Source organism: Prosopis cineraria, unplaced genomic scaffold, assembly GCF_029017545.1.
Source record: "Prosopis cineraria cultivar Desert tree isolate PC_DT_omini unplaced genomic scaffold, ASM2901754v1 PC7, whole genome shotgun sequence".
Lineage (NCBI taxonomy): Eukaryota > Viridiplantae > Streptophyta > Magnoliopsida > Fabales > Fabaceae > Prosopis > Prosopis cineraria.
Genome location: NW_026555338.1, coordinates 27,173,021 through 27,189,262, shown reverse-complemented (window position 1 = coordinate 27,189,262; position 16,242 = coordinate 27,173,021). Strand labels below are relative to the sequence as shown.

Below are 16,242 nucleotides of genomic sequence, written 5' to 3'. Positions count from 1 at the left end.
TACGTGACATATTTTAGTTTATATTAGCTTTTAATGAATAAAATATTTTGTTAAAATTTTATTTCATCTATCTTATAGTTTTTACCTACTCTAATATATATGTTTGACATTTTATTTATTATAATTGATACTGTAATCTGGTTTGATTACCCTTGCTTGGGGTTTGAGTTTATTTATTATAAATTTTAGTATATCCATCTATGATGACAATGATACTCCCTCCATTCAAAAATATAAGATATTTTTTGAGGAGTTTTATATTAAAAAATATAAGGCATTTTTAGTCTTTTGATATGTAATCATTGCCTTTTTTCAAAAGTGCCCCTATTGATAATAAATTTATATTTATTATAGGGTGTTTAATAGGAGTAAATATAAAAAGATAGGGTTAGTTTGAAAGTAAGTAACTACCTTATTGAAGGATAAAATTCGGTTAAAAATACTTTACATTTTTTAATAAAAAATATATATTTTTATAGCATTTATTAACTGATGATATTTTTATTTTTCTTACTTTTCTCTCAGGTCAAACAATTGACTGGCAGTGTCCAGATTATAGCATATGCTCCTAAAGTGTCTTCAGCAATTGAAATTTTGGTACTTTTTTTCCTTGCATTTAAATTGTTATAGAGTTATATATACCTACCTGCATTGTTTAAATAATTAATAATTAGCTTATAGAATTAATATGTGATTAAACATGTGTTTCAACTTTCCATCATTATAATTACCTATATTATAATTTTGTTAATTAATGAATTATTTTCTCCTCTTATATAGAGTGACAAAATCAAGCTACGTTCAAATTGGCAAAGATGGATCCTACCTCACTCATTTCAACTTTCTTAATCTTTCAAAGCATTCATCTGCACACCCAAAAAAAAAATATTGATTATCAGAGGCTCAAATCATCACTCTACTTGAAAATATGGAAAAATTAGTTGAAGATGTGCTTTAGTTATTTCTTTTATTTTAATTGTCATTTTATTATGTTAAGTTATTAACAGATATCTTGTGGTATTTAATTATATTATGTTAGACTTATATGTAATAACTAATTCAAAATTCATCATAACCAATTCAAAATAATATTTTTAAAATTTGCAGGTCATTAGCTATATTTTTGCAATGAGGAAATATAGTCATTTATCCCTATCCATTTAATTTATTTTGATATTAATCCCGTAATTTTTTTTTCGTTGTTCTCAATCGCTTTATTTTCATCCATCTACAATTTTATTCCCTATATTATTAAAAACTGATTGAGTTCTAAATAAAAAGGGGGAATAACTTTAAAGTCTCAAAATAATAAATTTATGACAGTTAGGTTTCTAATGAAATTTTTTAAAAAATCAATTGCAAATTTTGATTTAGATAGTCATAAATTAACAAGTTTTAACTACAAATAAGACACTTTAATTTTAAGTATAACTATTAGTTTGTAGTTCAGATTCCTGTTTACAACTATGTAAATCAATATTCATAATTTATTTTTTTAAAATTTTTATCAAGGATTTAACTATCGTAAATTTTCAGTTTTAGGATTTTAATGTCCTTCTTTCTAATAGCTTAATTTTTTTTTTATAAAGGCCAAATTAGACACTTGGCAATGTCAGCCTACTCCATTTGCCTCACAATCTCTCGACTTTTTGTAATATGGTCTGCAAGAGAATTCTTTTTAATAGAGGCCAAATTAAATACTTGGCAATATCAGCCAACTCCATTTGGCTCAATCCCAAATCCACATCATTTCCACTTTAATTATACAAATCTATAAAAACCCCTCTAAGCTGTAGGTTACATTAGGCTACTTAGAATATACAAGAAGGAAAGATGGATCCTACCTCACTCATTTCAACTTTCCTAATCTTCCAGAGCATTCATTTGCACACAAAAAAATTGCTGATTATCAGAGGCTCAAATCATCACTCAACTGTAGAATGTAGAAGAATTAGTTGAAGATGTACTTTGGTTGTTTCTTTTATTTTTTATGTTCTTAATTATCATTTTTAGGGGATTTTTTTTTTTGAAAAAAAAGGATAATTACATTGAGGTTCTCTACAACACAATTAAATATACCACAAGGTCCATCAATAACTTAACATAAAAAATTATCATTAAAAATATTTTAATTGTCACTTTATTATGTTAAGTTGTCAATGGATATCTTGTGGTATTTAATTATGTTGTGTTGACTTATATGTAATTTTCCAAAAAAAAAATAGCAAAACCTATCAAGTGCCAAAAACTTGTTTTTTGATTGTGGGGAAATAAGAGTGTCAATTTGAAATTATTTTTGAGAATTTCACATGTAATAGATGGTTTGAGCTATTGTAGTTAAATTTGGTATTGCAAAGCCATGAAGGTTATCAGGTGATAAGTGTACGTAGTGAGATATGAGTGAAGTTAGTATTAAAATCCTTTCTTATTCAGGGAAAAAAATTGGTTCTGGAGTGATGAAGGGTAACTAGGCTGTTTTTATTTTTGTTTTTCCTTGTAATCTTTTTTTTAGTATTATAGCAATGCTTGTTTTTTGTCAAAATTTAATTCGTATTCGCTTCTTTGTTGCAAGATATATTAATTAAAGGAGAAATTTGTATCTAATAATTATTTTCTTTAGTCAAGATCACTCCATGCATAAAGCCATAATTTAAATTATTGCTTGTATTCATTTCTCACTTAATGAGCATATTTTTCTTTTTTTTTAAAACAGATCATAGAAATCAAAAGAGATTATATCATATAGGAGTCTTCTAATTGGTCGTTTTTATCATTTCTCACTTACTAAGCATATTACCAAAACTACTTGTCACAATTTTTTTGAGCATCCTTTATTAACTAAACAATTAAGGTTCTCTCAGTTCTTATAATTTTTTAACTCAATTCAATAAGTTTTTTTTTTAAATTTAGTATAACTAAGTCTCTATAATTCCTTAATTAACTCAATAAATTATAACGATTGAGTTGTACTGAGCAAAGTTTAATAACTAAATCGATAATGAAAAGAAAGTTTAGAGATTAGAAGTTATATTATTCTTATATATAATATAAGAAATAGGAAAAATGACAATTAAGGACCTCATAAGATCAATAACTACAATTAAGTATTGCTTATAGGGGAATTTTTTTTAAGAAAAGGAGAATTACTTTGAGGTTCTCTATGACACAATTAAACATACCATAAGGTCTATTAATAACTTAAAATATAAAAATTATGATTAAAAATATTTTAATTATCATTTTAATCATAGAGTGAGTTATATGAGTAAAGAAACTATACGAATTGAATTATTTTAAATCAAAATTCAACTATTGAATCAATATAATTGCAAAAAGAAAATTCAAGTGAAAAAATTATATTTTTTAAATAATAATAACAAGAAATGATTTGGGAAAGTAGGTAAAATACCAAGAAATAGATGATGGAAGAGAAGATGATAGTCTTGAAACGACCAAGATATGAACCAGCAACGAAAGCTGCAATCAAAGGGAAGACGAAGGAGACATCAACCCAGGCAACAATTTTAGCAGCTTCCGGTGTTGTCTCTCCCAAAACATTTGTCAGGTAACTCACCAAGTTCCCACTCAATCCACAAAATGCAAATCTCTCTGCCATCTCCACAACTGCATACACATATGATGATACACAAAAAGGAAGACATTCATTCAATTCAGCTCATGATGCCTCTCTGAATCTCTGGCTTGGGTTTTGGACCTGTGAATCTGACGCCTCTAAAATTAAGATTTATCATGTAATAAATACACTGACCGAGCAATTCCTACATGCAGTGATCATCACCATGTGAAATCAAAAAATACATCTCAACTTCAATACCTATAGAGGATCAATTCCCTCTATAAACATTTCCAATGTGTGTGTCTCCTCGACGTGCTGGTAAACGAAAATGGCAAAAAAAAAAAAAATTTCTGTTTCGATGTTTATTTGTTTTTCAAAAAATTAATCTACAAGTCTTTATAGTTTTTTTTTAATTTTAAATTAGAATCTATAGTTTATTTTATTTTGATTGAACCTTTCTAGTTTAATCCATTAAATTTATTCATCCTTAAAGATTAAAATTCTTGAATTTTCTCATTTAGAAAATGAAATTAAGAATTTTTATATTTTTATTAAAAGATTATATAATTAAATTATTTTTGTAACTTAAAATTTGTATAATTAGATTATGTCTTTTTTTTATAGTGCACAAGTTTCCTCCTGTAAAAGACAATCCTATTTGAAGCACGATCATGCACATCTATTAATAGGATTTTTAACATTGATTCACTATATTATGAAGAACTAGTATTTTTTGTTAACCCCAACCCCATTGATATAATTATATTATTGTGCCTTTTAAATAATTTTTATACATTTAGAATTTTCATTAATAAATAAATAAAAATGTAAGCAAAGTTTTAACATAAATTTTAATATTTTCCTAATAGTAAAAAATTTAGTTAAATTAGGTCCCAAGAGCTCAACAAGTCACTAGGATCAAAGCATGCTTCTAAATTCAAAGAGCACTAATAGAGGTACATACTTATAGATTGTCTAGTAATAAGAATTTTCCATTGGTGGCGAGATTGAATAATGGGTCAAATCCTTATCAATTAGATCAACTTTTATTGTTTGATGTCAAATTTTCTATAAACTTCAAAGCTTACTTTGGTTTGGAAATGCTAATCATTTATTAATAATTTTAATATTTAGGGATTAACATATCCAATAGATTAAAATATAATGACTCGATTAAAACAAAATAAACGATAAGAACCGATCGAATTTAAAATTAATTAAGAAAAACTAAAAGATCTGCATTAATTTGTGCTTTGTCTTTTACAAGTTTGATGGCGTGGTTAGTTTTCTTTTATTATGAGGCTTTTATTTATTTATTTTTGTCGTTATATTAGGATTTAATGTTTCACTTTTTCATATAGGTAACATCCTCTTGAGCACATGGAAAAATCGGTGCTTAGAGGAACCACCACTTGTTATGTCTTTATCCTAAATAATCTCATGTACTGTATGTTTAATTTGACCTCATCAAATGTAATAAAATATGCAAGTCAATTAAATAATTAAAGCAACAAAAAAGTAATATTCAATGATACTGGTTATAAGGTTATATATATATATATATATAAAAGAAAACACAACTATTGATCCTATTGTTTTAATGTGTTTTGACATAAGTCCTTGTAGTTTTTTCATTGTTTCGTATCCATCTAGTTTAACCCATGTACAATATTAGTCTCTCTATTTTTTTAGTATGTCTAAAAGAATAAGAGGTAACATTAATAATGTTAAATATGCTAACATGTGACTGAGGTTATTAATCTTTGCACTGAGATAGAATTATACTTTAACCTAATGAAATTTGAACCATGAAAAGAAAAACAGGGTAATGATGCTGTTAATATGCTAAATCATAACTTCATCATTCAGTACAGCTTAATATAGTATTAGTCATAAGTCATAAGTCAATATATTTAATACTATTAGTGTTCTTTTTGGACATATTCAAAAAATAAATGGATTAATATTGCAAATGGGCTAGACTAGAGCGAACTAGAGCAACTAAAAAAAAAAAAATATAAGAACCTATACCAAAACATGTTAAAACTATACAAGATTAGTAGTTATGTTTTCCTTAAATATATATATATATATATATATTTAAATATACAATGCTCAAAGAAGCAACAGTATTCATTAATATCAAACTAGTTCAAAAAGTGTTCCTTGACAATGGCCAACACGTGTTCATTAAAAACACACAAAAAGAAAAAATAGTGCATCCAAAATACACCAGTGCCCATAAACACGGGCTTGGAGTTTCTAATGTATAAATATTCCTTGTTAATTATGCTTCGCCTTCTCAATTTTAGTTTTCTTTTTTATTATTAGCTTTATATAAATGATAAATATTTTGATATCGTGCAATCATGAAATAATGCATTTTTTGTACTTTTTTAAAGGTATTACGATTTTAAGATATTTTAAAAAAATCATAAAAAATACAAAAGTATACCACCATTTCATGATTATTATATATCAAAATGTTTTTTACTTTATATAAAATTTATTAATAAAAAGAGAAAATTGAGAAAATAAAGCATTTCAAAAAGTAGTAGAGATTGATTAGATTCTTCAAGCCGATCAGATTTTACGTCAAGGATAGTGACTGATGTTTCCATGCACCCACTCAATAATAATAGAGCCCAGGCATATAAAATCTCCCCAGACTATTACTTCTTTGAAACCACTAGTTTAATTTGAAGAAGCTATATTGTTTGAAAGCAATTGCCACTTTCTTTAAAAAAATATATAAATAATGTCTTCTTGCTACTCAACATTCATCTTCATATATTTATCTTTAGAACCTCTTTGATTACTTGCTACACATACAGATACACGTAGAGGCTTTTATTGCTTACTTTCAACCGTATGAGCAATAATAAGATCTTGGCTTCCAGCTCGATAACTTTTTCCGGTCAACTTCGAAATTTTTTTAGACCATGGTTGACATTTGGCGTTTCGTTAAAGTGTTTCTTTTTAATTTACTTTTGGATGATAAAACTTTTAGTCTCTCAAATTTATTTTAATTATAAATTTATCTTTTAAATTTAATTTTTATCAATTTGATCCCTCACGTTTTCTTAAATTATCATGCAAGTCTTTTGAGTTTTAAAATACAAATTGATTATAAAAAAAAAATCTAATGTGTAGTAAAGTATATTAATGATTTGGTGTGTAGATATAGCTAAACGAGAACAAAATAAACACTCAGGTGAGTTTTTTTTTATCAATATAATTCCTCATAAGTTGTTTTGTTATCTTATTCTTTTTAAAATTTTAGAGTATGCTTTTTTTCTACCTAAATAATTATACTCATTTTCATTAACATGCATGATTGCCATCAATATTTTATTATTCAAGTCAATAAATTTTAACAATGTAACCTCTTTTGTAAACAATAAGAATCAAATTGATAATTAAAATAAACTTAAAGGACTAAATTGATAGAAATAAAATTAAGGAACTAGATTGATAATTGAGATAAATTTGAGGGATTAAAAGTTTCGTTATTCTTTTACTTTTTATTTTTAGTTCACCTCTTTTAGTACGGAACTTTTGCTTGATCCTTTAATATAAATCATTCTCTTTTTAATAACGAAGACTAGAGAGATAATAACTTAATATCAATCAATAATAAAAATATTTTAATAAAAAAATAAATTATATATTCTATTTCCATACATATACATATATATATACACACACATATATAGACTTGGGAGTCGGATGGGTGATGATAAAGCTTGAAGAGCCTTCCTTATCATGTGTATATATATTGCCATTCAATTTTTTTATATTATATAATTAGAATAATATCGTGAGCTGGTGAAAGATCGACGCAAAATATGCCACATATATCAGTTATTACTATCAAGATATTTAGATTATCTTTTTAAATAAATTTAGTTGGATTAAGCTTTATAAAGATTCATTCTATATCTCATGCAATCGTCTTGTCTTATCTAGAATGCAGTTTACTTTAAGATTTGAAATCTGACTTAGAGATTTCCACCTCATTCCTTAAAAAAAGCATGAATAAACATTATTAATTCTCATTTTTATTTTAAATTAAATTTTAAAAATTATTTTTCAAAAAGAAAAAAAATGAAAAAAATTACTTATGATTTAGATAAACCAAACGGATAAAAATGCCATTAATCATGAGCCTCATTTAACTAAACTGATTGGGCCGGGGGGAGCGTAATCATATTAATAATAATATTATCACAATCAAGCCTAGCAAAAGGTCATTGATTAAAACAGAACATAATTATGTATTTTATATGGATATGTGTCTAAGACTGTGCCCATTAGACCTTCACATAGATCATACAACAGGGTGACATGAAGCTTGGTGAACAAGCCCATATGCATCATGCATGCATGATATTTCTTAGGGAAAATGACGATTAAGAATCCAATAAGGTTATTAATTACAATTAGGGACTTTGAATTATTGAAGGGTGCATTTGGGTGGCTCGCGTTTCACATCCCAAATGTGATTTTTAACTTTTGGGATGTAAAATATTGTTTGGGGTGTATTTTTTAGATGGAATGTGCTTTACAAAAGGATTTTTAAATGGGTTTGAAACTGAAAAAAAAAATATAAAGCTCCTTTTTTTGAAACACAAATAAGGAATGTGAGCATTTAATGATTGGTACCTAATATTATAAAAGACCATGATACCCTCATATTTCTCCTTCTTCATGTGCAACCAACGCTGGCCTCTCTCTCATTTTGCTGCTTCTCACTCATCATCCATCACTCGTCCGTCGCTCATCCTTCTCTCCTCTGTCTCTCCTCTGCCATCTAGTCACAAATCCCGAACTCCTCATCTCTTCCCTTACTCGAGCTCCTCGTCTCTTCCTTTGTTATCAGTCTCCGCCATTACCCTGCCTCATTTCTTCATTTCCACCTTCAATCATTCATGAATCAAGCTCGTTTTGGGACTCAGATGACATTGTGAAGCTAAGAGAACTCAAGACACTAGGATTTGCAACCTGTGGAGTGTAAAATTAAACCTTCAGACTAGCTCTGCGAACTCTAGCCTGCTTCTCCGATCTGTAAGGTATGATGGCCTCCAAATGTTTTTTTTGTCAGATCTAGAAATGATGGTCCTCTGTTTTGTGTTAATAGACAAAAATGAAGCATAATATGGTGGATTTGATGTGTATTTTTGATCTGCTCTATTCAGTGGTAACCATGTTCTTCGTAGACCTAGTGTTTTTTTTTTTTGCCTTCTTTTGATTGCTATCTTCACAGAACAAGAATGTAGGAGTTAGCAGCAAGCATGTTCTTCCAGCGCAAGCTACAATGATGTTTAGTTCTCTTATTTTTGACTTATAGTATGAAATTTCTATTTCCTTTTTCCAAAACTTTAGCATGTTTTTTTTTGAAATATCATATAAATGTAACATAAAGGAATGAACTGTGTCAATTTGATGGCCTAGCCATGTGATTTGTGATATCAAATAAGCAAAACTACTGTGGTTCACAGATTAATGGAAACCTATGCAATAATTGTTGTTGAGTTGCTTACTAATATGAATTGTCTGCATGGATACCTGATCATAAGATACAATAAAATGGTTGATTTGGACTAAATAATCAGTAACTTCACATAGGGATGATTCAGCCAATTGGTTGGTGAATTTTAGGTTATCTATGAACTGAAATGTCGGAGGAAACTAATCAGCAATGAAAGATGAGATTATATAAATGTCTTTTTCACTTTCTTTACTTGTTCCTACAATATATACATTGCCTTTACATTGCAAATAAGGTGTCTTTTATTCATAACTTGTGTTTCCAATTTTATTTCATACATTGATGTCTCCATATGTTGTACTTAAATCTAGAAATGAGCTCATTCCTTAAATGGTAAGTGGGCTCTCTGTAAATTAATACAATGCCAATTTTATTTCATAGTGTATATTAGGTATAAATATTTTAACTCTTCCAACTTGATCATTGAGAATATGATATTTTGATAGTAAAAATGAGTAAAGAAAAGCACTATGGAATACATAAGAGACTAAATTGTTTATTAAATTAGCTCTTCAGCAAGTTAGAAAAAAAATGAGCGTAAAGGCTCTACCTTATCAAAGGAAGGTTGGGAGGCACTAATGCAATAATTTAATGCATTGAGCTTTAGAAGCTATGAAAAGAAGCAGCTAAAGAACAAATGGGACAATTTGAGGAAAGACTAGAATATATGAGACAAACTGTTGAACAAAGAGATTGCTTTGGGATAGGATAGTGAAAAGAATACTGTATTAACACCGGAGGAATGGTGGAATCAAAAGATTAAGGTATACAATTATATATGGCATGCTATATATTTGATGTTTTATTTTGTAAATATATTGGACTCAGTTCTTGTAAATGTGCAGGAGAATCCCGAGTATAAGAAATTTAGGCATAGACTACTTCCATATGTACAAGAATTGACACAGTTGTTTCAGCCAGTTGCAGCACAGGGCACTTACATGTGGACACCTGTGATTGATGATCTGCAAGATGTGTATAGGCCTCAATTGGATTTGACTAAAAGATCAAGAGGCAGTGATTATGTAAGAAACATTAGTGGAGGAGCTCTCCTAAAAATTAGGCATGTTAACTTGAATAATAAATATAGTGGTGGTACTAATTCAGGGAGCAAATGAAAGAGAGGTGAAAGTGGTCAAAACAAGAAGGGAAAATGTCTTGCAATTGTGATGGTTGATTCAGTGAGTTGATTGGTGTCCACACAAGAGGATAGGGTTTCAAAACTGAAATCAATTCTTATTTCCATTGAGGGTGAAACAAAACTAGTTGATCAACATATGGTGGATGTTGTAAAGGAAATTTATGAAATCGAGGAGATTGCTTGTGATGAGGTACTTCTTGCAGTATGCTGTGGCCTTGCTAGATAAAACCGTAAGGGACATGCATATTAGGCTTAGGGATAATAGAAGAGCATTAGTGGCCTATTTAAAGTACTTGGGCATAAAAGCAGATTAGATCAATCCTAGCTTGCCTTCTCAATGTTTGCTGTTTATGTTGTTAACTTTGTTTTGAAACTGTCTGTGTTATTTGACTCTTGTTTTATGTACTTTTAATGTCAAGTCATGAACAATAGCGTAATGGTTGTTTAATTATGCTATGCAGTTTTTATTGATGAGAGTACGCAATCTCGCTTATGACAATTACTTGTACATGTGGAAGATGATGAGGTTGAGGCTATTACTGCAATAGTATCTAATTACTCAATAACTTTATTGAAAGAGCCTTGTAGAACCAATTCACAATCAAGTCATACATTGGTGCAAGAAATTTTATAAGGGTATCCTTAGCGTTGTTATGACATGTTTTACATGGAAAAAGATATTTTTCTTCAACTTTGTGATGAACTAGTGTAACATGGTTTGCGTCCAACTAAAAGAATAGGGATTCATAAAATGGTTGGTATGTTCTTAAATATTGTTAAACATAGGGTAGGGAATAGGATGACGCAAGAATGATTTCAACACTCAGCAAAGACTATTCACAGACATTTTAGAAATGTATTCCATGCTTGTGAGAAGCTAGCAAAGGAATATATCTAACTAAAAGATCACACTTTTCAAGATATTCATCCAAAAATTGTTGGTGATTTGCGATATTGGCCATTTTTTAAAGATGCCATAGGAGCAATTGATGGAACATATATCCCGTGCATGGTTGGTGTTAAAGAGCAAGGGAAATATATTGGAAAGAAAGGTCTTCAACACAAAATAAAATGGCCATATGTGATTGTGATATGTGCTTCACTTATGTCATGGCTAGATGGGAAGGGACTGCCTATGATACTCGTTTGTTTGACTATGCACTCACAAGACTGAACTTGAAATTTTCACATCCACCCTAAGGTATATTTCATATTTATCTAATTTAAAATAATTTTTTCAATATTTTTTGAGATCTTACAATTTCTATTTTTTTATTAGTAAGTAAATATTATTTATTAGATGCTGGTTATCCAACACCATGTGGATATTTAAGTCCTTATAGATCTCATAGATATCACCTCCTAGATTTCAAGCGTTCATTTGCAAACAATAATAAGGTTTTCAATTATTATCATTCAAGCTTAAGGACCACAATTGAAAGGACTTTCGGGGTTTGGAAAAATGTATTCACAATCTTATGACACATGCCTAGCTATCCATTTGTGACACAAGTTTCTATGGTTGGTGCAATAATGGCTGTACATAATTTTATCAGAAGAAAATTTGCAACTGATGATTTTGATTTTAGGCATTTTGAGGATGAAAATATAGTTAATACTAACAATGATAATGACAAGCATGTATTTTCATCAACAATTTCAAGTGCAATTTCAAGCATAACTTCTATTACAGAGATGAATGGGATTTGATATTCTATTAGAGATCATATTGTATATTATAGATCGAACCGTTAATCATGTAACTATTCAATATTAATGAATGTTTAACTATTTATTACATAATTTTTTTTCCAAAATTAAATTTTATATTTTTTCTTATTATTTAACATTTTAAATTTTATGTTATTTTAAATTTGTTTCACATTTTTAAACATTGCTAATATATAATGTTTATATAATAAAAATTATAACTTATCATAAATCAATGTCCTTTTTGGTCATTATATATTAAAAAGTACATTTCAAAAGCACAAATTTTTATTAATCCAAACAACTATCAGTTTACCAAACTGACTTTTAAAAAAATGCATTCAAATACAAATATCGTTACAACAACTGACTTTCACCAAACTGATTTTTGCCAAATGAACTTTTATGAAATTGATTTTTGACAAACTAAAAATCAAACACACACAAAATCTCAATAATGGATCATAGTTGTTATTTGGAATTAAAAACATATATGAGTTTACAAAATTGTCTTGAGTATTAAAATTACTATTATGCATTGAGAATATAGTTAATCTCAATTGAAAAAACTTGAATCCATACTTGGGTATGATATTAATAGTAGACCCAACCCATAATAATAATTTCAATAGTCCCAACTCATACTATTTGATATTCTAGTTTTTTTTTCCAGTTGAGGTTAGTAATAGTCTCAGATAGTAATTTTAGTAATGTCTTTTCTTAATTTTTTTCAAGTGGTTTACCTCTATATTGACGAGCATAAAAATTTAAAAGTGATTGATTTTATATTTAAAATGATTTTGGTAAACTTTTAAGTGATTATCTTATACTGACAACTATCTTTCAAAAGTTTCATTAGCGAGTTTTAGTTTCATACTAGGAAACAACCTATTCCAAGTATGGATCTTGATTTTTTTTTTAATTGAGATTAACAATAGTCCTAATTCATCATAATAATTTTACCGGTGCCTTTTATAGTTTACTCAAGGATAATTTTGTAAACTCATATATATTTTTAATTTCAAGTAAAGACCATGATCCATTATTAGAACTTCAATAATTTAGGGTCCCTAATTGTAATTATTGATCTTATGGGGTCCTTAATTGTCCTTTTCCCTATTTCTTATATTATGTATAGGAATAATATAACTTCTAATCTCTAAAATTTCTTTTCATTATCCATTTAGTTATTAAACTTTGACTCATTATAATTAAATTCTTATAGTTTAGCAAGTTAATTAAGGAATTATAGAGACTTAGTTATACTGAATTAAAAAAAAACTATTGAATTGAGTTATTTTGGGTTAAAAAATTGTAAGAACTGAGATAACCTTAATTATTTAAAAGCATGCTCAAAAAAATTGTGATGAATAGTTTTGTTAATATGCTCATTGAGAGAGAAATGATGAAAGCAACCAATTAAGGGACACCTATATGATGTAATCTCTTTTGATTTGTATGATCCTTTTTAATAAAAAAAGCTCATTATGCGAGAAATGAATACAAGTAATAATTTAAGTTATGGCCTTGTGCATGGAATGATCTTGACTAAAGAAAAATAATTATTGGATACAAATTTCTTTCTCCTTTAATTAATATATCTTGCAACAGAGAATCCAATACGAATTTAATTTTAATGGAAAATGAGCATTACTATGAAATTCCCTAGGTAACTAGGCTCGTTCCCTTGTAATCGTTTTCCATTAAAAAAAAAAAAGATTACAAGGGAAAACAAAAGAACAAAAAACAGCCTAGTTACCTTTCATCTCTCAGGAACCAATTTTTTTCCCTTAATAAGAAAGGATCTTAATGCTAACTTCCACTCGTATCTCACTATGTACGCTCATCACCTCATAGCCTTCATGGCTTTGCAGTACCAAATTTAACTACAATATAGCTCAAACCATCTATTACATATGAAATTCTCAAAAATAATTTCAAATTTGACACTGTTATTTCCCCACAATCAGAAAACAAATTGAAATGAGGGAGGCAGAATCCATCTTTGCCAGTTTGAACGTAACCTGATTTTGTCATCCTATATAAGAGGAAAAAATAATTAGTTAATTAACAAAATTATAATATATGTAATTATAATGATGGAAATTTGAAACACATGTTTAATCACATATTAATTCTATAAGCTAATTGTTAATTATTTAAACAATGCATGTAGGTATATATATATATATATATATAACTCTATAACAATTTAAATGCAAGGAAAAAAATACCAAAATTTCAATTACTGAAGACGCTTTAAGAGCATCTGCTATAATCTGGACATTGCCAGTCAATTGTTTGACCTGAGAGAAAAGGTAAGAAAAATAAAAATATCGTCAGTTAATAAATGCTACAAAAATATATACAATATTTATAAGGCACACACATATATACACAAGGAGGGAGGGGAACAAATGAAAGAAATCATAGTTACTTATTAGTGTTTTTTTTAACTTAATTAGGTTAATTTTATTAGGATATTCAGATTATCTGTGATATAAATATATAGTTAAATAATTAGGATTTATAGGATCTATCCATATCTTAAGATTTAGTTTATTTTAAATTTAATTCTGAATTTAAGATTTCTTCTATATTAAAAAAATGACACTATCTATAAAAATGCCTAAAGCATTTAGTAAAATGTATATAAATGCAAAAAAAAAAATCCAGTACAGTTAAGTTTTAAGATTGAACTCAACGAGAAAAGATGAAACAAAAAACATTATTTCTTCATAACAAGAAAAATTGGAAAAAGCAATGTATAATATATAAAAGGCAAGCAAATAAAGATATTACCTTTGGAAAAGATGCTATAATTCCTATTGGAACCCAACCTTGATCATCCATCTGCTTCCGCAGATAAATATCCTTAACCAGGTTATTAAAACTGCAAAAGATCACAAATTAAGTATATATGTTATATGACAGTTAGAATAGTTAAAACGATGAAAAGAAAAATAAAAATAAAAATAAAAGACTAATGCTAAGTAAATTCATGTATATATATAATTATATATATTGAAGGCCTACCTAAAATAGAAATCAACCTGGTCTACAATTTTATCATACAGGTCCGCGGGATTTGGTGCTTGAACACAAATAGGAGGTCGTCGAACAGCACCATATGGAAAATGATGAGGACCCAATCCTGTAAATAAATAGGACACATGGTTAGCAATTAGCATGCAAAATTATAATTTTGATTACCAAGAAAACTAGAAATATACAATTTGACTTTTATTAGCATCCTGAGTAGTCACTCTTCATTTATAAAAATTAACTTTTAAAGGCATTCACATATTATTAGAAGGAGATTACATATACCTGCAGAGAATCCATAGGGGCCTTTATTATAAGGTGGCGGCGGCACCGGTGCCAACATCGGTGATGGGTGCAAATGGTTATAAGGACAAGAAGTCAGTAATGGCGGACGTGGTAGTGGTGGTGGAGGCTGCAGAGGTGGCCTTGCATATATTATAGGGCCTCTAGGTGGCATATGGATGCCTCCTCTTATTCCATGAAAACTCCTACGAGTGTTCCAATTTTGATTGATCCTACCATGATGTTGTGGAGGAAGGTTAGCATTACGAATCTTTGATCCATATCCAGTAGTTATTCCAGCAAACCTTTGTGTATTATTGTGGGGCCCTGTCACTGTCATGGGACCTTGAGTTGTAGACTGTGCCTGGCTGTTGAACGACACATCGTCCTTTAGGCTTTCTTGCTTCTGATCAGTGTCATCAACAGTGATGGCATCTTTCTCTGCGGTGGAAGTTTGACTTTGACTTTGAGAATCCTACGTATAATTGAAAATTAAAATATTAAAATATGTTGAAATTGATCTAACATCAGGTAACAAGATATGCCAAAAGAAAATAAAACAAACCTGCACAAGCACAGGCGAGGATTCTTCGGCCAAACCTTCGGATGATGACTCTGACCCCTCACCCTTAAGGTTCTTAGAAAGAGAAGATGCAACATCAGATGCCGCTTCAGCCACCATCGCTGGCGGATGCAATGACTTAGAAAGAACAGCAGCATACGTAGGTCTGGCCGAAGAAGTAGAAGCACAAGAATCATCACGTAAAGTACGATGAATAGAGATAATCTGATGTTCCATTCGAGTAGCTAGGACAGAATTTTTTATGGCTGAGTGCAGCTAGGACGGAATTTTTTATGGCTGAGTGTGTGGGATTCTTCTACACACACTCACACACATATGTATATATACATAGTGATTTGAGGGGATTCGCAATT

The 16,242-nt window shown here is 29.0% G+C and overlaps 1 protein-coding gene across 1 annotated transcript; it reads right to left on the bottom strand.

Moving 5' to 3' along the window:
- Positions 1-845: 845 nt before the first annotated feature.
- LOC129316661 (la-related protein 1B-like) lies at positions 846-16,105 on the bottom strand. Its single transcript, XM_054961063.1, has 8 exons — positions 15,872-16,105; positions 15,310-15,781; positions 15,016-15,133; positions 14,782-14,872; positions 14,214-14,285; positions 3,770-3,779; positions 3,410-3,624; positions 846-866 (listed from the first exon to the last, which is right to left on the bottom strand). The coding sequence occupies exons 1-8, from the start codon at positions 16,103-16,105 to the stop codon at positions 846-848; spliced, it is 1,233 nt and encodes a 410-aa protein (XP_054817038.1).
- Positions 16,106-16,242: the final 137 nt, after the last annotated feature.

Coding starts and splice junctions, on each gene's coding strand:
- LOC129316661 (XM_054961063.1), bottom strand. CDS start 16,105: ATGGAACATCAGATTATCTCTATTCATCGTACTTTACGTGATGATTCT. Junction 14,873..15,015: donor CAGGTTGATTTCTATTTTAG/GTAGGCCTTCAA, acceptor GATCTTTTGCAG/TTTTAATAACCTGGTTAAGG. Junction 867..3,409: donor CTTCCATCATCTATTTCTTG/GTATTTTACCTA, acceptor TTGGGTGTGCAG/ATGAATGCTTTGAAAGATTA.